Source organism: Talpa europaea (assembly GCF_964194135.1).
Source record: "Talpa europaea genome assembly, chromosome: 11".
NCBI classification, from domain to species: domain Eukaryota; kingdom Metazoa; phylum Chordata; class Mammalia; order Eulipotyphla; family Talpidae; genus Talpa; species Talpa europaea.
Window position 1 is genome coordinate 87,578,536 of NC_140078.1, and position 26,258 is coordinate 87,604,793.

The window sequence follows — 26,258 nt, forward strand, 5'->3', positions numbered from 1 at the left end:
GTCCATTTTATATATATATATATGAGATGACAGTCTTTTAAAAACTTAAATACCAATGTTCCCTTCTAAGAAGGAAAAAACAAATTCCAAATTGTTTAAACAAAATAATGCGGTCATTAGAGAACCAAATAAATGGCCATGTGTGTAACCTGCACAAACGAAATACCTATTCTCTGTACTACTCTGTACATTTCAGCTAATTATTGCAGAACTAATGACAGTTTAAGGTTGCTATTACCAATTCTGTCTACTGTAGCAAGATACCTTAAGTCACAACAAAATCTTAAGAAATAAGACTGAATAATATCTGTTATAGAAATACCCTACTCTTTACCAACTCCCACCCTCCCCCACCCCTTCAAAATCGTAAGCAGCGCTCTCTGTGACAGACAATGTAAGAATTGTGAAAACCCAACTTATGTAGCATATCTCTTGGTCCACTGTCTGGCCATTCTGTCATGTTCTGCTCTGTTGGTCATATACTGAGTGGCAATACTTCCCACCAAGGGGTCGGCTGGAAGAAAAGAATGTAGATTACTTCGGAGAAAGTACAGACAGCTTGTGAAGAAATGTACCACAAAGTATTTGTGATCAAATCTTTCTTTGAAACACCAGTCTACCACGTTGGGCACTTTTCCTGCACAGGCAAATCTGACTTTTTTTAATCTCCTAGTTCATTCCATTGCTCTCCCAACAATACCACCCAATCGGAGGGTTTTTTGGTCTTACATCTTAGGGTATGTTAAACTGAAACTAGACTGTTCCAAGCACTGGACTGCAGTGAGCATCCTGCTTTGTTCCTATGACCTTTTTTGCTCAAGGGTACCTGTTGTGACACTGAGTAACTGTGTGGTCCCACGGGTGCTTGCAGTGTGGTACCATTTACTCGTACACCGTGTGCTCCTGGGTCAAAACCCAGAACTCCAATTAAGGAAATTTTAATGAAATGAAGTCCCCCGTCACATGTGACAATCGCTAAGTATTTAGCAAAAAAATTGAACATTTAGTAGTATGTGGTTTTAAGAATTGTATGAATATGAACATATGTGAAAAGGGAGAGGCAGAATGAATGAAAATTTAGAAAAATCTGTATCTTAACAAACTTAATGTGTCCGGTAATCAAGTATTTTGATTACCAGGTGAGGAGGAGTAAAACAAAGTAAATTAACCTTACCAGGATTGCAGTCTGTAAGAAGTGAGCAGATAGAAAGGAGGACTTTAGAAATGGTTAGTGCTGGACTCCAATTGTCTTTCAGTATGTCCAAGCAAATAACTCCTTGACTGTTAATATTACAGTGGTAGATTCTTGTGCGAAATGTAACCTAAAATAACAAAATGTATAATTTTAAATAGCAACAAAGAAGCTTTTTACTAAATTGCCCTTCAGGCGAGTGGCCCTAAAGTATATGCTGACAAATAGGTTGAGACTACTAATAGAAAGTGTTCATTGATACTCAGGGACTGCCAACTTCACTAAAATATCCATCAACAAAAACTTTTTTGATTTCCTTAACATTTCCAACTTAGAATAGCTATATGTTTGCTGACCTCTGGTGGTAGCTGACAGTACTACAAGGCTACATAAAATTACAATCAAATTCAAGCTCAGATAAAGTGAGGTCCAATGTAGTAGGTACATAGAGACACTTAAAATGTTTTTAGCAAACAGTGATCACACACTCAAAGAAATTCTTGATTTGTTTCTGCTTTTTTTCTAGCCTTTGTAGCTTCCTCTCTACCTAAATCACAGAATTCACTCTTAACAGTGTCCCCACAGGTGAGCCACCAGCAGTGGAACACAGCAATAGACGACACAAGCTATACTATGGGTAACTTCAGTGTCCTAATTTTGGTGAACTACATTGAATCATTTCAAAGTAAAAAATTGCATGTATTTTTTAATGACAGACTTTCAATCATTTCTTGCTGTGGCAATTGTTCTTGTATCTGGCAAGCTACCTCATCTCCAAGAGGTTTTTACTTTCTGCCGGTGTGAATGAGAATCAGATTGCTGAGTATTACGAGATGGGTATCATAGATGAGAAAACAAATCTTGGAGGTAAGGATTTGGATAACAAAGCAAAATCGAAGGCTTTGGTAGGAGATTGATTTTCCTGTTGCTTTATAGTGCATGGGTATTCTGACCCCATTTAACTGTTCAGAAACTTTTACCTGGCTGGAAAATTCTAGGCTGCTGCTTTTGATGGCACTTAAAATCCTACCGTTTAGTCAGCCCAAAGAAGTGTTTTATGTACATTCAATTAAGATGACAAGCAGCTTTCCTGTTATGCTTATTATGTATGTGATAATATTAAGTCTCAATTTTAGCATCAATTAGTACTGAGTTTCTTACCTTTGGAGGTTTGAAGGGATATTCTGGTGTAAAAGTGATATCAAGGAAGAATACACCACCCTCATATACAGATCCTGGAGGCCCTAGAATGGTTGATCTCCATTCATAGATGTTATCACCTTTGGGACCAGCACTGTGGAGTAAGATAGCAAAAGAGGACTTAGATGACGGCACGATTCAAATTTATACAGTATATCAAGGAAGGGAAAGATTATGTCCATAAAGCATGAGTAAGAACCTCAAGAAACCCATAAAACTTGGGTAAATGAATTCATTCATCTGAAGTATGCTTACCTGCCTACACATTTGCACCCTGCGTATGTACTGGGTAGAACGCCTATAGTGGCTTGCAGAGTGTGACACCCTTTTGCCAGACTGTAGTTAACTGAAAATGGTTGAGTAGATGAAGACAGATAGAATAGAGGTTACAGATAAAAAGATGAGTACATATGTTCATTTCATGATATCCAAACCCCTCTTAAGAGGGGCCAAGAAGAGAAACAAGGCTTCCTGAAACAGTAATCAGTAACCATACTGTCTACCTCACAGCTTGGTGATACTCAGAGACCCAGAAAAAGTTTAGTCGGTCTAACGCTAGAAAGTGACAGGTTGGCATGGACCCAATTCTGGCTGGTTCTTTAATACAGAAGAAGGTTTAAAAGAACAAAGACGGATTACAGTGTGCCTCCGTAAACTCATCTTGGTTCCTTTGCAACTTTTATGGACAATATGGAACTTTAGGTCTGGGTTTGCATGGCAGAAATCTTTAGTGTATTACAATATGAGGGGAGGGGGACAGGAAGATTCTATTTAAAAATCTCCCCTGGTGATCTTTTAATCAGGTGATTAGCATGTAGGTATCACTGGTACTGAAAGTAGGACAATCAGTTGAGAATAAGCTTTACAGATTGCCACCTGTGATACTGACTAGAAACCAAAAGATAGCCGTGCTCAGCTTTTGCTTGGGTATGAGCTAAGTAAAACATCAAATATAGTGAAATCCTAAAGCAAAAATAGGAGCCCTAAAAGACTCTTTTAGTAACAGGGATTAATTCTCAACCAGGGGACTTCGGGAACTGAATGAAAACGTGACACTCATTTTAAAGCTGTTATTGAATAAATTCATGTAACATTTTCTAATGTTTTTTTCTTCCCCAAATTCTCTCGTTAAAAATCTACTGGTTTAGAAGACAGATGGACCATCCCCACCCCACCCTTGGGCTGTCACAGTCCCTCAGACACAATATTAAAGAAGCTAAGTGAGGAAGGCAAGACAGAAAATTGTAAGTGCTAGTCCAGTGAACAAGAGCGCAAAACAGCCTTATTGCTGATATTGGAGCCAGTTTCAGTGGTGGTCTGACGACATCATCAAACCAGCCATAGCATTCCCTTAAACCAAATCTCCAGCAAGGTCGTATGGCTCTTCACTTCCATGAAGCCTGAGGGGTCGGGAGGCTGCAGAAGCTGCAGCAAGTTACCTACAAGATCTAGCTATTCATGCTGAATTATTATTCACTTAAACAGTTTTCCCATGCAAATGAAATGTAGAAGATGCCCTCTAAGACTCTGATAGCTAGAAAGGAAACTCAGTTCCCTGGCTTAAACGACAGGTTGACTCTGTTAGACGTAGGGGCTAATGCAGCCTATGTAGTCAAAGCAGATGCTAATTTATCATTACGGAAATCTAGGATCCTGAGAAATTATGCTAAATCTATGTTTCATAAACAAAGCTTCAGTTACATAGAGCACTGTTTACATGGTTGATTAAAAAACTCATGTGACTACATTGTTGGGGTGTCTGAGGTGTGTGTGCCTTTTTTCCCCTTCTAGTCCAAATACAACTATGGAAACATGTTAAGAAATAATCATTTCTAATTTTGACAGTATTTTCTTATTTCTATATTGGGTTGACTTCATTTAGCTACACTAGTATTAGGAGCAGAGGCTCCATTTTTAACATATCACTAATGCGACCTTGGTAATTATAAAAGGCAAAAAATCTAGTTGTTTCTGCTAAATGCATCGTTTAAACAGAATTTCAACAGTATAAAATGTAGTCATTTAACATATAATCCTATCAATAAAACCAATAACTCTTGAAATTTGTGTTCTCTGGGTTGACTTAAAAGATTTAATAACCACATATGGTAATGTTTAAGTTTCATTTTGCTTTGTTTCTCTTTGTGGGTCCTCCCCCTTTCATGTGTTATAGGCTACTGTCTTCTATTTCAATGGTTAGAAAGCAAAGCTGCATTTCGATTTTCAAAAAATAGCACTGATTTCTTACAAAGTACACCCTGGAAGTAAGATAAAAATTAAGTTTTGAAATTTATTGGGAGAGATGACACTTGCTTACAAACATAGAAAACCCTAATCCAGATGTTATTTTAGGCATAATTCTGAAATGCTTAGTTATCTAGTCTTGTTCCTAGAAAAAAATGACCAGTTGGAAAGAAAGAAACATGCTGTAAATATGCAGTAAGTTCGTATGGCAGCAGTAAGCTGGCAATGGATGAATGAAGGTTTGCAACGGGTTGCTGCTCAGGATCACCTGAATGAGCAGCTCCGTTCTCCCACCTAAACACCCCAAGTCAGTTCCCCCATTCTGTAATGCACCCCTACAACAAAATATTTTCTTGACCCCAACTATCAACAGCACTGAGGCTGGCAATCCAGTAAAATAAAGACATCCAACTGAATGGGAGAAAATATTTGCATATCATACATCTAACAGAGCCAATATCCACGGTCTACAGAGAACTCACACAACTCAATAAAAAGAGAAGAAGCCAGCAGAGGCGCTAGACAGACACTTCTCCAAAGATGACACACAAATAGCCCGCAGACCCATGAACAAATGTTCAACATCACTTATCAGGGAAATGCAAATCAAAACCACAATGCAATGAGAGCCTCCTCACTGCAGTGAGAATGACGGCCCACATTAAAAAAAAAAAAAAAGCCCAGAAACAACAACTGTTGGTGAGGGTGTGGTAAAAAGGAATCCTCATAAACTGCTGGTGGGAAAGCAGGACGGTTCCAGATCCTATGGAAAAATGTAGAGATTTCCCAAAATAGCAAAAATTACACCATAGGATCTACTAACCACTCCTTGGCATTTGTCCAAAGGATGCGAAAACACTTGGAAGGAAACACGCATGCTGTGTTCACTGCAGCACTGTTTAAGATGGGCGCCTAATGGAAACGGCAGGTCCCTGGGTAAGAAAAGGCGGTACTATGCACACATGGTGGAATGGTCGTCACTCACTGAGAAAAGACAGATGAACTCCTGCCATTTCTGACATCATGGATGGAGCTGGAGGGGAGTATGCTAAGCAGAAGTCAGGAGAAAGAAAACCACCTAATGATTTCACGTGGATGTGGAATATGCAGAGCCGAAACAAAGGCTAGAAATGGCTGAACTGGGGCTAGTGGAGGGGCACAGGATCAGGAACAAAGTGGGGAGGAGCCCACTGATATCTGATACATGGGTGCTACAGGGTGGGGTGGGGTGATTCATACCCGAGAAAATAGGAACCTGTTCCTCTTTAGCATACACAGTGATGCAAACCACTATTACCTCAAATAAAAATTATAAATTACCCTTGGCATTATCTAGCTCTCGCCACTGTAACTGCAGTAAGACTATACAATCAACACCATTCACAAAACTCAGACCACGCTTGCAGGGAGAAATCCAGCATGGCATGGATATTGCCAGCAACGAATACATTACGCAAAATCCATTCTTAATTTACTCTTCTTTTGCTAAGAAATTCAAAGAGGGGGGAAGAATGGTAAGGAGGCAGTAGTCTACCGAAACAAATCCACCCCCACAATGGTCCCCCAGGAGACAGACTCTACATAGAATAGCAGCTACACCTTCTCAAGAGCTCTACTTACAGGAAAAACTTCCTGTCCTCAGCATCGTTCCTCATAAAAAGGCAGACATTTGTACTTTAGAGTTGAGTGGCAGAAGGAACATGAAAAACCAGAAAACATCTCTAAGGAGACGAACAGGTAAGTGAAAAGGCCTGGTGAGTCCTGTACAGAAATGGGGCATTCGCTGCTCTAGGCTTAGTAAAACGAAGAGCAGCCTCCTCGTACGAGGAGGGGGGAAGGGAAAAGAGGTGGCGGCAGCGATGCTTGGGATGTACAATTCAGGTTACTCGCCCATGGAAAGAACTTCCAGACCAAGGGCCCATCTGAAAGCCTCCCCCCAAAGCTGGTGCCCAAATAAGTGTGCACGTGTGCACGTCGGTGGTATCCAGCAGTTATCCTGAATAGTGGGTCCAGATAGGGGGACATTGCCCTACAAAAGGAAGGGAAAATAATGAGATCATGGGCCTCCCTGTGGCCTCACGGTTAAGTCTCAGCTCTATCATCACTGTGGTCAAAGTTTGAGCCCCAGCCAGGGAGCTGACCCACATATCGCACAGCAGACCTCTCCTGTCTTGCCTGCCGCTCCCCTCAGCAGTGTATTTCAGCTGGTCTTTCTGTTCTGCTCCCCACTGTCTCTGGTGAATCCCCTCACCCACCCACCTCTGGCCTGTACCCCAGTTCTTGTATGCATAAATAAATCTTCTGAAAAATAAAATTGGGGCCTCCTTGGTGGCGCAAGGGATTATGACGCTACCTGCAGCCACCACAGCATGAGTTCGATCACCAGCCAGGAAGCTACCCACACAGCGTGGCAGACCTCTCCTGACTCGCCTGCTGCTCTCCCTTAGCAGTGTATTTCAGTCAACTGCCTGTTCTGTTCCCCACTCTGTCTTTGGTAGATCCTCTCACTGCCCACACCTCTGTCCTGTACCCCCATTCTTGTATGCATAAATCTTTAAAAAATAAAATGAGACAGCCACTAAAGTAAATGACCTTCCAACAAAGCCTGAATACCAACAATGAGGAAACGGCACCTGCTGTCCTCATTTGGCAGTAAGTGTATAAACCTTCAACGGAATTTGCAGTTTTTCACACGGCTGAAATGTCTACAGAAGTTGCACAGAGTTCATTAAAGTAAGGATGTAACCACCCCCCTGCCACGCCCCTCCCCCCCCCCCCAAACACAATTTGTAAGCAGAGACTCAAGAGACGCCATCGGGGATACTGAAAGAGCAGGCCTAAAATACTACGAAGGGTGAATGAGTGTTTGGTACACAGCTAGGAATCCTGCTTTCCCTTCTAGATCCCTGCACTGGGGAAGGTAGAGGAAGCCAATATAAGACATTAGTCCCATATCAAGGGACTAAAACGGGGGTGTGGGGTGTGTGTATGGGAGACACACAAGTTAGAACACAGATGGAATCTCAGCATCCCTTGTGTCTCAAAAGCCGTATTTCCTATACTAGGTCACACTGGGTAATGCGGGATAAAGGTGAATCAGACAATGGTTCTTTCTGCAGAAACTACACAAATCTAACTTAAAGCAATTCTAATTTGCTATTTCCCCAGAGAAGTTATAAAATAGGGTCAGAGGAGAATCAAATTCCAAGGTAATTAGGATTTATTCCTCTACTCCCACTAAAATAATTCACAGCCAGAATATTTGCTTTAAAGTAGCTGAGTCCTGACGAGTCGCCATGCTTATGTTAGCACCTAAAGCTTTCTAAGGAAACAAATCAGCCACTAGTCTCTGGTTCTTCAAGTTCAGAGCACAACCGATTCTCTGGCATACCTGTGCTGTACAAGCCTCTCGACAACTGGGAGAAAGTGGAACACGCTCTTCAGAATTTTTAGGGGAGAAGGTAAAGTTGTATAACACTCGTGCCCTCCACAAATTGAGTGCTGATCCTCTAAAAAGTAGGATCACGAGGAAAGCTATTTAAATGCCAAAAAGTTCTTAGGTTTTACTTAATACGAAGAAACAATTCTGGAACACATCTTGACTGCAAAATTATTACAGCTAAAGTTTTCCCAATGGCTCACATTCACTCCCCTTTGTGGTCTCCACCCTGAGACTGCAGGCAGGGGGAGCCAGGGGGAATGTTGGGAAGTGACATGTTAATGCACAAGAAATAGGTCTCGCCACAGAGCAGAGAGAGATGCCTGAACTATCCTGCTGCAGGGATTTCAGTCACTTATGTGGTGCTATGGATCTATTTTATTGCTTGATAATTTAGTAACACTAAATTAAAAAATTTTAATGGTCCTTTCAAAAGTCTTACAATGTGGATATTATATGGTTAACCTACTTAGGAGGGCATTTCAGAACACCTTCCTGCACTGCCCAATCAGCCTGGAACGCCCCTGCTAGGTTCTTAACCCTAGCGATTGTGTTGGTTTTTGAGTGAACACCCAGAGCGGGTGTGTCTCGCTCGTCGGAAGTCTAGCTCCCTACAACTTCTTCAGCACAGAACTGTGGCTCTGCAGTAGAAAGAGCCTTCAGCTAATGCTGGCATTTCCATTATCAGGGAGCATCTAGATCAGTGGTTATCCCAAGACCCCTTTAGGGAGCCTAGTACCATCATCAATCTAAAACATCACTTGCCTTTTAAACTCTCAGTCTATCTGTACTGGGCGGTCTCCAGGAGACTGCATGGCTGGCAACTGTATGCTACGGCAACAGACTGAATGCAGCAGCGGCTACCCAAATCCAGCTGTCGTCTTAAGTCACACAGTAAATGAACTTGCACATATGGAAAATGGTGCCACGCTTACAAGTTCTGAAAAAAGTGATTTTTTTCACTAAAAGTGTTAATGTTTTTGTTATTTTTGAATGAAGTGCTTTAATTTTCAGCACAGCAAAAAAAAAAAAAAATCCCTAATTATTTATTAGTCACGTAAACAAAAGCTCTTTGGGGTCCTTAATAATGTGTAAGAGCATCAGCGGGGTCCAGAAAACGAAAAAGTTTAAGAACTGCTGGGTTGACTATTTGCACAATTAGCTAACCATTAAAATAAAAGTATTATACTCCCAATGGATGTTAAAAAACAAAATGAAAACTTAATCTTTAACAGGAACTAAAGGAAAATATAAGCGAACAGTTCTGTGTGGAGAGCCATTCTTACCTTGACAACCTGTAGCAGAGGCTGTCAGTGCCTCATCCACATCCCTCATTGCCTCCAGGTTCCAGCAAACTCCTGTCAACCGGCCCCATCCGCATCTCTGTGCCTGAAAGCTGCTCTGTCCTTGGCAACAGGCAGGAAGTGGCAGGTAAATTAACTCCCTGTGGTGATCTTACAACACAATCCAAGATTTTCTGACACTCCTCCAAGAGGTAGAGACTAATTCCCCTCCCTCTGAATACGGGTTGGACCCGTGACACCTAAGTGGTGGTGTGTGACTTCCCAAGCTGGGTCCCTCTTTTTTAAAAAGTGAGAATGGTTTCCCCTGGCTCACGCGCAGCTGTCCCTCTGTGCACTCTGGAAAAAAAACATGAAGTCCAGCTACCCTGAAGCCTACAAACGAAAGCGAACAGGTGGAGAGAACACAGAGGCTGAGAGATGCCCCGGGAGCCCCGGGGATTGTGTCCTCAGCTTTCTGAGTCTCCCCAGCGCAGGCACCAGACCTGTGAGACAGGGAAGCATTCCCATGACTCCAGGCCAGTGAGCCCCCCGATACTAAGAGGTGGTAACAAATGGTGGTTGCTGTTTTACGTCACTTAATTTAGGGTGTTCTGTTAAGTAGCAGTAAGTAATGGAACACTGTTCCCCACTCCACGCCCCCCCTGCCCTCAGACAAAGCCGATTGCTGGTCGGGACAATTCGGATGCAAGGGCTTCACCCAACTTCCCAGAGTGTCCCTTTTAGCAACGGTCACGCTGGGAGCTGGCTGAAGGCACCCGTTATTCAGCCTTTCCTTCCTGCTCTTCTTACCCTCTACCACTGTTCCTGCACCACTGACCACATTCTTCCTATCGGAAATCTCATCTCAGGAATCTCCTGGGGGAATAACACCGAGACACCACTGAGGTTAAAAACAAATCACACGTACAAAGGGAAAGATGGACAGATGCGACTGCATTAAAAACTGAATATCCCTGAGGGAAAGCGTTTATGAAAGGGCGGGGAAAGAGAGCTGACGCATGGGACTGGAGGTTTTTACCTTCCTATCCAAAGAGACTTGAAATACGCTGTAGTGTGTCTCCTCCACACGTTAACCATGCAGTACGCAAGCATTTCTCCAAAGAGGACACCCTATGACCAATAAATTCTCAATCTCGCTGAGACACAAAGATACGCAATTTAAACACTGCAGTGCCTTTTACCTCTTAGGGTGGCAAAAATGTAAGACTGGAAATCTTCTGTGTCAGTTATATGAGGAAACGCGCACTCTCGTCCCCTGCTGGTAAATCGACTGTCCTTCCAGGCTGGGATTATGTGTGACATGCTCAAATACCCACCAGACCCTCCGACACCAATTCTGCTTTTCAGAAATTAGCCTGCGGAAACCATCGGACATGCGCACACGGCTCCAGTATCTGGACCTTCAGAATGACCAAAAAACCATTTCAGGTTGGAAAAGCTTAGTTATCAATCGCAGACAGATTAAACTGTGTGGTAACTATGAAATGGTCTACTTTGCAGCTCTTAAATGAGAGAAGGTATGCACACCGAACAATACAAAAAAATCTGTAATGTACCGCGGGAAGAAAAGAGCAGGTTCCACGAAACGGCCTCATTTCTGTCAGACAGACCATCTGACCAAATTGTCAAGAGTGGTTTATACCTGCAGATGAACCGCAATGGATTTTTTTCCCCCTTTAAACATCTAAATTACTGGGATTTTAGAAAATAATGCTTAAATTTTATAACACTGTGTTTCCAATTCTGAGTAACAAAACAATGGATGGAAGATGTGAAATCCAATCCACTAGAAACAGAGAAAGTAACTGGTCACCTTGGAGTAAGCAGTGTTTCAGACGAGAAAGCCAGCACTTCAGGGCTTGGGGATGGAGGCAGGGAGGGTTTACTCAACCTGAGCTCTTTAAGAATTTGAGCCCAGTTTTCTTAGGTTATTTAGGGTTTTTTTTAGGTTTAGAACAGAGTTGCTAAGGATCAGAGGGGAGGTTTTTGACCAGGTCATTCCTGCACAGGAAATAAGTATGTCTCCCCTACCCAGCGTGTAGGCCCATGCAAGCCATCAAACACGAGGGTCTCCCGTGGTCACACAGAAGGACAGGCCTGGCTCGACAATGAAAACGTCCACTGTCATTTCACTTGAAAACGTAAATGGCTAGAGGGAAAGGCCACTGTCTTGTGGTCTTGGTTCCTCCGCCCTCCTCTCTCCAATTCAGGTGCTCTTTCCTAATCTTTTTTCTCTACCATGCTCCCAGACAAGGGCCTGAGAGACAGGAGATCCGGGGAGAGACTGCGAATCTTCCAACCTAGTGTTAATTAAAGGAGCTCAAGTTTACACCAACAGTGGGCTGCGAACACATTCTGAAAATAAGGCAAATGGACCTGAGAGACTAAACAACAGACACATACTTAACTAAACACTGTTTGCCAAGGTCATCTGCTCAGCTGATCTAAACAGTTCAAAACACATGAAAGAACTGAGCGATGGGCCTCCCTGGTGGCCTAGGGCTTAAGTCGCAGCACTATCACCACTATGGCCTGCGTTCGATCCCCGGCCACGGAGCTGACCCACATGGCGCAGCAGACCTCTCCCGTCGCACCCGCTGCTCCGCTCAGCAGTGTATTTCAGTCAGTCTGCCTGTTCTGCTCCCCACTCTGTCTCTGGTGAATCCTCTCACCCCCCGCACCTCTGGCCTATACCCCATTTCTTCTAACCAATAAACATAAAAGAATTAAGTGGGTGAATTTAATGGTATGTAAATCACACCTCAATAAAACACATAACATTCATCTAGGTGTAAGCACAACAAAGCTTGAACTCAAGTCTCCAGGTCTGTGAGGTCGCAGTCTGTTCAGACCTGAGACGCACATTCAGAAGCACAAAGTACAAAGCCCCAGAGTAGGAAGTCACACTTCTGCCCAACACAGCCCAGGTTCTCCTGCAGCGATGTTGTTTCCAACTTATCAATGGAGCGTACAATGAAATTACCTGCCTTTGAACTCACCACCAAAATCTTTTAAACATTATCAGTCTGCCTTTCCTACTTTATTGTTTCATCTCTCTTTGACATTTGGATAGAAGCTAGAATTAAGCAGGAATAAAAATTGTAGTGAAATGCTGAGCGTATTGAATTTCCTTTTACAAATTAACTATTTGTGGAAATGATTTAATTGAAAACAAAACATACCATATAGAGTACTCAGTGTGTAGAGGGGATTTCAATAAAGTGACGACTCCAAAATTGATGAGGATCACCAACTTCATGAAAACCAAAGATTATTTTAGGAAAGGCGCTAACGCAGGTGCAGAACATGTGGACGCCTACTTCCCCAGCTCACATGTTAGCCTGGCCCCAGGCGCGGTCCAGGAGTCCACGCCACTCCACTCCATCCACTCTAGCGCACGGTGGCAGTGGAAGGTCCAGCACTCACTGGAATGACCTGCACTGAGATGGAGGTCAACCCCGGCCTGAGGATACAACATCACCCCTCGCTGCTCTGTGAAGCTGAGGCCTCCTCGATCTCGTTGTTCCCGCCCTCTGCATGGCAGGATCTACAGCTCGGAATCTCTGGGAAAATCACAGGGTCAGGAGGTTGAGGAGAGCTATTTACTGCGCTTGGAGAGTCACTGGCTTCTTTCTTGGCCCCAACTGACCAAGAAAGTCACACAATACAGGGCGGGGCCTGGAGGGGAGGATCTGACTTCTTTCTCACTCTGACGCTCAGTGCCAAATCTCCGTCCTCTGCCTACACACCCTTCTCACTGAGCAGCAGTGCTGTAAGAAAGCGAGGTGCTGCAGAGGCCTAGTTGGGGGATCCACACCTGACATTTCACAGCTACCCAAGACTAACAAATCTAGTACTAGGACCACCGAGCAGAACCACGGGACCTTTACCAGTGGCCAGCCCCACTGGGCTCGTAAATTAATACATGCAGTGACCGTTCCTTCATGCTAGTGTAAGCTGCTTCCTAAAATAACTAATGGTTCATTAACATTTAATATCAAAGTTCAAAACAGACTCCCAAACAGAGAAGGTTCCGGACTAACAGTGCAATTTCCAGTTTTGTATGAAATACCCTCTTAGAGAACTAACTGCTAAGGCCAAAATGCAAGAAACGCCCTGATTAGGAGAAGCAAACAGGTGCCTCAAGCAAGGTGAGGCGTTGGGCTTTACAAAGTTGTGGCTAAGAGCTCACATACATACATAACTGCAGGAAAAAAGACTAGAAGGATATGAAAAAACCTCAAATTTTTTATCCCTTTTAAAAGGAAAACACCTAATGTAAGTATTGGGGGGCACCGCGGGGGGGGGGTAAGTGTTCCAGAATATGTGCATAAAGATGTCAGATTGAACACATACACCAACTTTTATTCCTCCAAATCCCCCCAAATGAGAGTTTTGTTTGTTTTGTTTTTAAGGCCTAAACCTACAAGAATAGAATAGGAAAGAGACGAGATGGATGAAAGTTTGGAAGTTAGCGCGCAAAAGCAGCAGTGGGTAAAGAGTGACATGGCCAAGAAAACTGAACCCGTAACTGCCAACGAAGAAAGCCCAAATTGAGCTTTGTACCACAGAACCCGGCACAAGATTCACGAATTTATGGCACCTCTGCTGTCACGAGTAAGCCTGGGAGAGGGTCTGCAGTAAGGACTGGTTGAAGGTGTGCTGAAGAAGCAGCCAGTCAGCTTCCCAGCTCTGTGGCCTGCAGAGTTCTAAGAGGGGCACCCCTCCCCCCAGTGTCGCATCCTGCGTAATCTCCACTAGGTGTGGGCAGAAGCTGTGGCTGACTTCTCAACAACAGAAAAGGGCAAAGTGGACAGACCACTGCTCAGAGCAGGGTATGTTTAATATAGAATGTGAAGTTACACAAGACTCGGCCTTAGCTGGCGGCAGAGATTCTCTTGCTAGCCTTGAAAGAGCAAGTGGCTGTGATGTAAACTCCCCGCGCAGCAGGCGGCCTCTGGGAACTGCTGACCTGCTCTACAGCTGCAAGGAACTGAATTCTGTGTCACAACCAGGCGGGCTTGGCCGAGAGCCCTAGGATATAGAGGGCACCGGCTTCCTTGATTGCAGCTTTGAGAGACCTTGGGCAGAGGACCCAGCTAATTCCTGACCCACATTAACTATCAATACTCAGTATGTGTTTTCACTGCTGCATTTTCAGTGATCTGTTACAGAACAATAGAAATCCTGCCAGACTGAGATGTGTTTTCTGGAGAGGTTAATACAAAGGGTCTCTGCACTGCGACACCAACATGGACGAGGGCAGAGGTTCCATAATAACCACGAGCTTATGCGCACCGGGCAATAAGAGCCTGTTCGCGTCCACAGCTCCCACGACACAGCCTGGCCTTAGCCCCAGGCACTCTCCTTCAGGGGTTATCAACAGCGCAGACCTCAATATACCGACAGCAAAGGTCCCCTCAGTGAAGTAACATACAACCAAAGAACAAAGTTCTTCTCTAACCTGACAAAGCTCACAACAAACCAGAAGACGGCCAATTAGAGGAAACAGAAATTACAAAGAAAACTTCAAAATAAACATAATATCTAGAGAGACAGAAGACACTGCATGATGAAACAAGACTATAGTTAAAAGCACATTTACAGGTTGCTGAGAGTTCATTTTAAAATTTAGCACTCATCACAGGAAGAAAAGGTATGAGGGCGAGGTGGCTGGGGTCATCATTACGCAACATACACTGGGAGTGAGTTGGTGCTTGGAGAATGTGTCTTCAAAATGACGTCCAACACAAGTTCCACAGCCAAACTTTCCATTATGGTTGAGGGGAGAGATCTTTTCAGACCTTTGAGGCGTCTAAAATTTTGTCTTTTTCATAAAGTCACTGGCAGCTGTACTCCATTGAAACAAGGGAGCAAATGGTAGAGGAGCCACATTTGAGGGAAACTCAGTCAAAACAAAAAGAGCATGACGAGCCTCGTGCGGTGGCGGGGCTCCAGACTGCGCACGACGACGTCCAGGCCGGAGCCGTCAGAAGGCTCCAGGAGAGACGGCTTGGGGAAAAAACTCATTCAATATCTAGTACACCTGGGTATCTTCTGAGGAGGTTCTAAATAATTGTGAAAGCATTTGAGGCTGAATGAACAGTAGATATGGAAAAGCATGACGTGGGCAGGGAGAAAGGCAACAGGAGAGAGGAATAAGCTGGGAGGTGGGAGGAAGGGAGGGAGAAATGAGCAGTGACAGCTGTTACTGTGGCGGACAGGACAGTGCGGAACTATGTACAGAGGCACCATGGAGCTAAGAGTGATTTCCACATAATGTAGAATAGCGGTAATAACCAAATCTCTACCATTCACTGTTGTGAATCAAGAAGGGTAGAACTGTTGCCAAAAATGGAAACAGCAGGTTATTTTGGCTACTACCTACCAACAGGGAGATACATAGTAAAGTATCAGTCCAAAGGCCTGCTGGTGGCTTTTGGAGGGCAAAGTGCTGGAAGGGGCTACTGGGAACATTTGTTTCTTTGTAATAAACCTTAAAAAAGTATTAGGTCTGGGCCTCCCCCGGTGGCACAGCGGTTGAGCGCTGGGCTGTGAAGCTGCCCGCAGCCTCTGCAGCACCTTTTCGATCCCTGGCCGTCGGCGAGGGTCCCACATGGCGCACAGACCTCTCCTGCCGCCCGCTGCTCCCCTCAGCAGTGTACTTCGGTCCTTCTGCCTGCTCTGCTCCCCGCTCTGGCTCTGGTGAATTCTCTCACCCTCCTGCGCTTCTGACTGTACCCAGTGCTTGTATAAATAAATAAATAAATCTTTAAAAAAAAGAAAAAGAAAAACTAGCAATTTTAAAAAAAAGTATTAGATCCTTTAACTTACGCTGGTACATAATTCTAATAAAAACTAAGATAGAAAAGGAAAAAAGGCAACATCTTAATCAAGTGACACAACTCAAGTTCCTCCAAGCACAACAGAGTATTTGCAAGGTGTATTTCCAAATGATCACTCAGAAGCGAAGCATAAAATATTAGGCTGATATTATGGGCTCACCACATACAGCTTAAAGCACACTGTACTGCACCTAGCAGAACGCAAACTAAAATGTTAAAACAGGAACATGGCACAGATATTCATTCTAAGAAGTACCAAGAAGGTTTCACAGTGTAATGTTATCTAACTTAAGTTTAGAAAGCTAAATAGGTTCACCCCCCTTTTTTTGGGGGGGGGCACTGGCCAAATTGGGTAACTTTTGACACAGAGATGGAGGACTTCTGCAGGAATGTAGCTGAAGATAGAACTGGGAAGACCAAATGAGAACAGGTCAGAGAGGCCTTTACAAACCTACACAATTGGTATCCTAATAGCTTCTCGCTGCCTACACAAGTGAAGTGAAAAAGAGTGACTGTTTTTGAGAAATGGAAAACCCCAAACACTGAAAACATCAAAATAGGAAGCTGCATATTAAACCTTCCATGAATGAAGCAGAGTCTAATTAAAAGGCTTCAGACATCTAACAACCTGGATTAGAGCAAAGGCAGAACAACAAAACTGTCTCAGGGGAAACACAAAGTATTTCATGGTAGCAATCCTAAAAAGATACCAGTAAACCACACATCCTCTGCACACATCCACACAACCCACCTACATCAGTCTTCAGTGGAGCAGAAACCAGGGTCTCTCCACTTTTTGGGGGGTGGGGGGCGGGAGGGGAAGGATTGGGGTCAGAATGGGGCGTTTGCAATTGTATGGGGGATTATAAAAATAAAATTTATTATTTTAAAAAAAAAGAAATAAAAAAAAATTAAAAAAAAAAAAAGAAACCAGGGTCTCTCCCCCGCCCAGCTAGGCTCCCTGCGGGGGAGACAGGCCTCCCATCTCCCCAGCACCTTTCCAAGCCCCACCATGTAATATAATACTTAGTTACGAAGCCATTATTTGCTAAACAAAGAACGTGTGGGCTGTATATATGATCTCCTATGCTTATTAACATTTCAGAAAACAATGTACTTTTGAATTTAGTTCAGAAAATATTAAGTAGTTAAGGGCTTAAGAGGTTTATTTGCTGTTATATGCAATTTGAAAATACAATATACATGTTATTTCAGTTAGTGTCTAGATATTTCAAGAAGTTGAAAAATTCAGGTTTAATGTTCTTTTAAGACACTATTTAAAATGGATTTACAACTTACAGCAAATTAAGGTGGAAGTGTATGGAAGGAAAGACAGGTGAGCAAAATGAAGACTTTTAAATCAGGTTATCTGGCAGCTTGATTCTGTTGTGCTTCTTCTAAGACCCAGAGATCACAAGTTTAAAGACTCACAAAAGAGACACAACACCAATAAGCATGAGGTAAAAACGAATAAACTCTTAGAATAGCTACTAAAAAAACCAGTGCATTTCTGAGCACTCACTCTACCTCTACTGAGTTTATTAACCAAAGGTACTGTCAGTATTTCCCCATTGTAGTGTTTCCTTGCATATTAACAAGGCGCACTCAGGCCAGGAGGTACCAGCTAAGACCTCACTAAAAAAGGGAGGAGCAGGGTAGAGGGTCCAGTGGAGGGGAGGCCCAGGGGACTCAGGTGGGGGGCTGTGGGTGCTGTGGTGGGTGTGGCAACATCCACCTGAAGGTGTGACCCTATACCTGTGGGTTACAGACAGTGTTGTAAAGCCACGGCTACAATCAACAAACTGATAGTTATGAGGATTAAATTAGAAAATCCATGACAATTTTTTAGTACACATCTGACACATCCTATGTAAGCAAAATAAAAAATACATTAAAGATCACAATGTTACTGAAGCATAATTTAAAATTTATAACTAAGAAAAGAGACATCACTAAAAAGAAAATCAGGGCAGTCAAGATTTGTTAGAGAGCTGCGATGAGCAGCCCTGGAAGAGCAGCTGCAGGGGCCCCAGCACTAGGGACACCTGATCAGGGGACAGAACGTTCGTCTGTGCATGGCGAAGGTGAAAGCACCCAGAAGCCACGGAGCAGAGGCTTCCAGAGCAGCTGGCTGGCAAAAGGCTGCAGTTGAGCAGAACAAGCACCTCACTCTCAGCAGTAATGTGAGCGTCACCCTTCACTCCGAGACCCTGACACATCTGCTCTGAGCAAAACCTACACAGGGGAACTGCCACACAAAAGGAAGCAGAGGAAAATCTCAGTGGCTCTGGTAGCTGGGGCAGCTGGGTACAGAGTATGAAAGAAATCCTAGTGTGTTTTACCACCCTACAATAAACCAACTCTTAAAATACCCAATTAGACCTCAGTCTGTGTTCATTGTTATGCTAGGTACAAAGTTCTTGAGACACACACACACACACACACACACACACACACACACACACGGCCCCCCACCCCCACACACCCCGCCAATGCCTACTCAGGATCCTCAGCCTCTCACCCCAGAGTGGGGCCAACAACAAATGACTAAAATCCAAGGGAAACTGTTAAAAGGTGGGTAAGAGGAAAAGGGGAGGGGCTATGACTCAAGTGCGGGTGGCTGAGAAATGGGCCCGATGTAACTATTTCATCGGGGCAATCCACACACCACCATCTTCCACCTCAGAAGAGCCCCCTTTCTTTCATACGTGAGGTGCACCGGGGGAGAGGAGGCCAAGTATTTTGAACACATTTCCCAACATGAGCGGCCTCAGCGACACAGGTCATCGACGGGTTCTTACGCGCAAGTCCAAGACAGAGTTTCCACCAGATGGTACACAATATGGGGAGAAGGATAAAGTACGAATTTTCTCATAAATCTTATTCAATATAAAGGTTCTGCCCTTTGTTCGGCTATTAAGTTCTTTATGTTTTGTGATTAAAAAAGGATCCTTTCAAGGCAAAATCTGCCCTGTATCAGCTCATCCTGTGATGAAAGCCAGAATTTACAAGGAACATCTTCTGTGGCCCGGGGTGGGGAAAAGGGCCACTGCAGTTTCCCCAGGAGGAAAAGCCTGGTACTGAATCTGAGGCTTGGGGCTGAAGCTGGCACCTCTCAACTCTGTCCTCAGACTCCTGCCTCCCAAAAAAGCCTAGGCAAGGTCACCGACATCCGCTCACAGCCCCGGCACCCGGCACCCATGCGCCTTCCACACACACAGATGGCCCACAGGGGGCAAGTGCTCCCTGAAGAGAGACAAGTCCCTCAGCAGTGGCAGGTAAAGTGCTCTGCAGGCCAAAAGACTTGCTAAGCAAATGCAGTGTCATGTTGCCAACGGGTGTGCGTGTGTGTCTGACAGGCAATCACAAAGCCTAAGTTTTGGAATGAATATTTTAAAGTACTGACTGTGTTATTTATAAGGACTTCTCACTTGCCTCTGTATCTCTCGCTCCCTCAACCCTCAATTATCCCACATGGAAAATTTCTATCTTCACTCCATTTTTCTTCTCTTTCCCTTTCATTTCAGAAGTGTATGTGTGCTTCTTCCCAAGAAAAACATGTGGCCTTTATTAAATCCTTCTTTATCAATGAATCTAAACTTGGTTACACTCTTTCCCACATAATAAGGCAAACAACCAAACAAAGTCCAAAATACATTCCCCTGAATCCCCCTACTTCTTCCCTTCAAGCCACGGGTCTAATTTTCTGCTGCCTTCTGGGCCATCATCTTTCTTTCTGCTGCACACACCACCCCCTTACATTCAATCCCGCTTTGCCTAATGGTTCTACAGTATTTCTCTTAAAGGTTGCCAATAACCAGCCAGTCTCAAAACGAAACAGCATTTCCATGTACTTCATCAGTCTCTTTGTCAAGAGCAGGTTTAAGACTCCCTTTCAGAAATGTTCTTGACAATCAAAGACAATAGTTTTCTGAATCTTTTCTTACCTCTGAACTCCGCTCTCTCGATTCTAAAGCCCTTTCCCTGCTAATCTGTCAGAATACAGGAGTCAACAGGAGCCCTCTCGCAGAGAGAGTTGCGTTTCACGGAAAAACCTGGATGTATGTGAGGGCCAAAGCGGCTCTCATGGGCATTAGCGCTAGGAGGAAGGGAGACGGCAAAGTCAGAATGTGATACAAACTTAGCGGGAGATCTTAGTTCGCTGTCGCAATAGTTACTGGGCCTAGCAAGACACAAGTCAAACGTCTGCTACCAAAGCAATGACTTTCTTTCAATGAAAGAGGTTAATGTTTTAAATTTTATCTCAGTTCCCTGAAATGTTTGAAGGAAGAGTTAAATTGATTTTAACAGCTTTAAATGTATACTCACTATAACTAAACACACAAAGTGCCTGAAAATCCTACTGCCTGCCTCATTGACCTGAACTTAGAGAAAGTAAAGGAGATACGAATGCTAAAACACGATTTAGAGTCACACAATTATTTTTAAAGCAACAAGTGCTAAAGTTTCCATAGAAAAAAATGATTGCTTATTTGAGCATCAATAACAACAATCACAAAAATCTACAGGTACATTTGGCTTTCCAATAATCATGCTAATCTTTCACTTTAAATGTCAAAATTAACCTTTATAATTGTGAAATAATTAATAGTAAAATTCCATAGTTTTGCAATCCCAAATTTCACATAATAAAGGTAATATAGTGAAATCAAATTAAATACTGATATGCATCACATCAGTAATGAAAATTGGTGCTAATTTAATAATCTAAAATTAAAAACTAGTAAGCACGGTGCAAATGCTTCCTATAGAAGGTTGCATACTTGTACCCATTAACCAAATAAGGAAAAAGAGACATTTTAGAGATCTACTTGTTTATACCCAAAGGTTTGCTTTAAGCATGCTTTAATTTCACATAACTCTACATTTTTAAAAAAATGTTTACTTTTTATTTTTTTGTTTGTTTGTTTTTGCATGCCCAAATTACTGCTCTGATTATGTGAGTTGACAATTTTTTTTGAACATTTATTTATTGTTATACAAGAGCCGGGGAACAGGCCAGAGGCGCGGGAGGGTGAGAGGATTCACCAGAGACAGAGTGGGGAGCAGAACAGGCAGATGACGGAAATACACTTCTGAGGGGAGCAGTGGGTGAGACAGGAGAGGTCGGCCTCGCCATGTGGGATTCTTGACAGCCAGCCAGGATAGAACCTGCAGTGCAGAGGCTGCGGACAGCTTCACAGCGCTGTGTTGACAATTTTTAATTTCATTTTATTTTCAAAGCTAGTTTGATAAAATACTCTAAAGTAATAAAAATTACAGTTGAGGGCCTCCCCTAGTGGTGCAGGCAGTTGAGAGCAGCGCTGTGAAGCTGTCTGCAGTTCTCTGCAGCGCGGGTTAGACCCCGGTTGGCGGGTGAGGGTTCCACATGGCACGGGAGACCTCTCCTGTCTCGCTTGCTGCTCCCCTCAGCAGTGTATTTCAGTCAGTCTGCCTGTTCTGTTCCCCACTCATCTCTGGTGAATCCTCTCACCCCCCGCACCGCACCTCTGGCCTGTACCCCCATACTTGTATGCATAAATAAATAAATCTTAAAAAAATTTTTTTTAAAAACCATGAAGCTGGTCAAATGAATGAATAATCCATATACTTATTAAAAAAACAGACACTTAGAACCATACCTCTCAGTTTATCCTCATTTAGCCTTAGGACTTAAATTGAGTCTTCCATAAAAGTAGTATCACGGTGCTGCATATTTGAAAGAATTTCAGAGCTTTCATAAAAGTCTTAGGAGCTGCTGTGTCTTCCCACAGCACACACAGAGGAAGTTACTGCTCATTTACTAACCACCTGTTAATAAAATAGACCCTGACTTATTTGAAATTTTACATATTACATGTTTATCTGGGAAGATTAAACATGTTACTAGTTAAGGACCTTTTCAGTTACACATGTAGATACCGCAATTAAATGAGCCTGGGCCGAAAGGAAGCGGCCCACATAACTGAGAAGGCCCGAGGAAGGTTTCAGGCGGGGATGGGCCCAAATGAACAGAGTCATTAAGAGTTCTACACTAGGGCCTCCCCGGTGGCGCAGCGGTTGAGCGCTGGGTTGCGAAGCTGCCCGCAGCCTCTGCGACGCCGGTTCAATCCCCGGCTGCTCCCCGGCCACTGGAGGAGGGTCCCGCATGGCGCTCAGGCCTCTCCTGCCGCCCGCTGCTCCCCTGAGCAGTGTACTTGGGTCCTTCTGCCTGCTCTGCTCCCCGCTCTGGTGAATTCTCTCACCCTCCCGTGCTTCTGACTGTACCCAGTGCTTGTATAAATAAATAAATCTTAAAAAAAAAAAAAAAAAAAAGAGTTCTACACTAAGCCTCAACCTCAAATTCTCCAAGAGCAAGAAAACAAGGGTACTGTGAAGTTGAAAGTTAGATGCAGCAGATACCTTGATATCTTTATGGACAGAGAGAAGGCAGAGAAACTGAAGCGATCTTTGCCCTGCTCCCCACCTCTGCATCTGGCAATAAAGAAGATGAAATGAAATGGGCATACTGAGCTGAACTGTATTAAAATTTTAAAAAGCCTTATTATGTTGTCTTTAAGGCAGGAAGGGAAAATTAGTTGAAGTGACTTCTGATAGGGATAGAAAGGGGGAGAACAGTGGCTAATTCCTTGCACTCCTACTCTTGGGAAGTAATCAATGGACAAATAAAGCAGTTCTTTAAAAAAGACCATACTACCAACTTAAAAGAGAAACTATGACAATTTTGTATAATAAACTCTTCTGAAGGTTCCAAGAACTGACTGATTATCTTATTAAAATGTGTAACAACATGATTAACATTTTGACCTCACACATCTGGTCTGTGCCATTAGAATATTTAAGACAGCAATTATTTTATTCATGCTGATTAATCAATTTAAAAAGGAAAAAAAAAGCTGGCTAACACCTAAGCTATTGTTGCTTTAGACAGCAAAAAGGGCTGTTTTCTATTTTTCATCTCTTAACAATTCTACCTTGAATGTGACACTGTGGGACAATATTCCAGCTCACATACTCCAGAGTCTCTTTCCATTGTCACCTCTGAAATATGTTTGAGACAATTTAATATACCAAATAGTAATTACACCTAAAGACATTTAGTCACTCATTCCTGAGAATAAAGAAAATACCCTCACGCTGGGAATTCCTGCTATTATGACACAAGATATTTCCCCAAATAGAGTAACAATTACATGAGATAATCTAGAATATTGGTTTTCAAGCTTGAGTTGCCTCAAGACCAATCTGGAGCAGGGCTGGCTGTGCCTTGCACGGGGCAAAAAAGGCTCACTGCCTGCTTTCATTTGGTCTGCTGGCTAAGAAAGGTACCTTTTTTTAATTATTGGCAAAAAAATTAAAGACAACATTGTGACACTAATATTTTATGCGTGTGTATAAAGTTTTACTGGAACACAACCATGCTCCTTCATGTACCTTTTGTCCGGCTGCTTTGGTACTGTGGGTATAGCTGAGAGTAGTTGTACTAGAGAACACAAATCCTGCAAAGCATCCTTACCATTTGTACATTTACTGGAAAAGAAAGAAAGAAGGGGAGGGGAGGGGGGAGGAGAGGGGAAGGGGGGGGAGGGAGGGAGGGAGGAAAGGAGGAAGGGAGGGCGGGCGGGCCAAGCCCAGCTCTACAGGATTGCACACAGTGGGAAGGGTGAGGATGGCAGACCCTTCTCCACTCCAAATACTGAAACAACAGAGGAGGGAAAGAGGGAGAAAAAGGAATTTCCATTTTTTAACAACTCAAGTAATTCTGTTATGGATAATGTATTCAGAAATCACTGATCGAGACTCCATTTCTCTGCAGATACTCAGAAGGTGGAATTATAATGTGGACACTTTCAATTTCATAGCTGAGTAAGATGGGAGCAACAGCCCAGAAAGTACAGATGTGTACAGGCAACTCAGCCTCCCCCAAAGTGCAGGCAATGTGTCCTGCCAGCCACTTTGATCCTGAGGCAGAAAGTGAAAATAAAAAGTCCATTAAGCAGAATTTTTTTTTAAAGATTTATTTATTTATGCATACAAGAGCTGGGGTACAGGCCAGAGGTGGGGGGGGGGTGAGAGGATTCACCAGAGACAGAGTGGGGAACAACAGGCAGACTGACCGAAGTACACTGCTGAGGGGAGCAGCAGTGAGACAAGAGAGGTCTGCTGCGCCATGTGGGTAGCTCCCTGGCCAGCCGGGAATCTAACTTGTGCTGCAGAGGCTGTGGACTGCTTCATAGTGCTGTGCTTAACCCCTTGTGCCACGAGGGAGGCCCCAATACATAATTTAAAAGTATATATTTATATACGATTTATATACACAATGGTATATTAAAGCCACAAATAGCATATTTACATATCTATACATTTTAAAAATATATAGGACATATACTATTTTATTGCAGAATATGATACACTTTATGGAATAAAGTTATACCACAACTATACTACAGTAGAATCATTTAAGTAAAATATTACTGCTTTCCTTGGAGATCATACATAGGTAGCAGGTAAGAAAATAGTGAGCTTACAGAAGAGTTCAACTAAGCTTTACCTCATTCCCTCAATAAATATATTATGACTTCAAGGATCAAATTTAAAAAATCTAAAAATACTTTTGTAACGTGTGATGAGATTGTGTGTCACAAAAGTTTTCATTACATAGAAATATATAAGGAAAAAAAAATCACATTAATTCCCTCAAGCTCAGATTTTAGTGTATGTAACAAAAGGAGCACTTACACATCTTTGCTCCACTAATCTCATTTAGGATGAGACAGTTTAATAACATTTAAAGCAGTTATTGGAAACTGAAACTAAGGTTTATTCTAAATACTCCCCCCAATGCAAAAAACCTCAATGGACTATGAAATAATTCTTATGTACCTTCTCACCTGATTCTAACAGGTGAGAACTTTAACAAACTGTAAAATCTGAGGTTTACTCATTACAGTCAAGCTAGAAGTTATACTACATTTACTTATATCTAGTTACAACAAATACTTTTAGGTAAATGAATGTTCTGATCCAGAGTAGCAATCACTAGAATAACCAAATTACTAAGGCATCTGTTCTAAAGTCTTTAAAAAAGAGACTTTTCTATTTTGTCCTTCAATGGCAGTTACCTCTCCTCACCTGAGGCAGAAAGTGAAAAGGAAAAGTCCATTAAGCAGAAATTTTAAAAAATATATTTATTTATTTATGCATACAAGCTGGAGTGCAGGCCAGAGGTGTGGGGGCAGGGGTGTGTGTGTGAGAGGATTCACCAGAGACAGAGTGGTGAACACCCAAACACCCCTCTCTTATGTAAACTTGGAACCACTACCACCCATAAACACTTCCAAAAAAAAAAAAAAAAACAAAACATCTAGGACAATGATAGACAACTAGGACTCGCAGCTGCATGTGGTTCTTTGACTCTCAAGCCCATGGGATTTTAAATGTGTCAGAATATACAGTGCAACTTGCTCAGACTTAGGAGCCATGTGGTTTTGTTGATTAATGGCAACTACAAATGTGGCTCTCCAAAACCCCAGAAATGAATGGCATTGGTTTAGAAAGGGCAATTTTGAAAAAGAAAAAGAGTGAGAAATGAATATGGCATTGACATTTTCTCTCTTTGACACAGAGTATTCATTTGTGAATCTAGCAGACATTTGTTAAAGGTAGAAATGTAATCTGTGACAATGAGATCATTTAAATTCCACCATAACCAACACATTTAACATATTCTTCTGATGTAGCTTGACTGTAACCATATTAGAATATGTTTCTTAAAAGTGCACCTAAATGTAAATCAGTAAAATCAAAGGGGTAAAAAAAAAATCATGTTCATTCTAAATAAAGTGACTTCTGGTGGCAAGCAGTAGCCCAAGAAGCAGGCCAAGGAGACAGATGAGGAAATAAGGCATTCAAGCAGAAACAGAAAGAGAAAAAGAAACTTGGAGCTTAAAGCAAAGGCTGCAGGGAAAGGCCCCTTGGCCACAGGTGGAATTAAGAAATCTGGCAATAGTAAGATGTCCTTGTGCCTGAGGCAT

General features: G+C 42.9%; 1 protein-coding gene across 2 annotated transcripts in view; it reads right to left on the minus strand.

Moving 5' to 3' along the window:
- Positions 1–340: 340 nt before the first annotated feature.
- UBE2E1 (ubiquitin conjugating enzyme E2 E1) overlaps positions 341–26,258 on the minus strand; it is a gene marked incomplete at both ends in the record, with an annotated part of 521,622 nt that continues 495,704 nt past the window's right edge. For both annotated transcript variants that reach the window (XM_084246431.1, XM_084246430.1), the window contains 3 exons: positions 341–514; positions 1,175–1,322; positions 2,354–2,486. In XM_084246431.1, coding sequence (XP_084102557.1) covers positions 417–514; positions 1,175–1,322; positions 2,354–2,486 — 379 coding nt within the window. The remainder of the gene's footprint in view (positions 515–1,174; positions 1,323–2,353; positions 2,487–26,258) is intronic.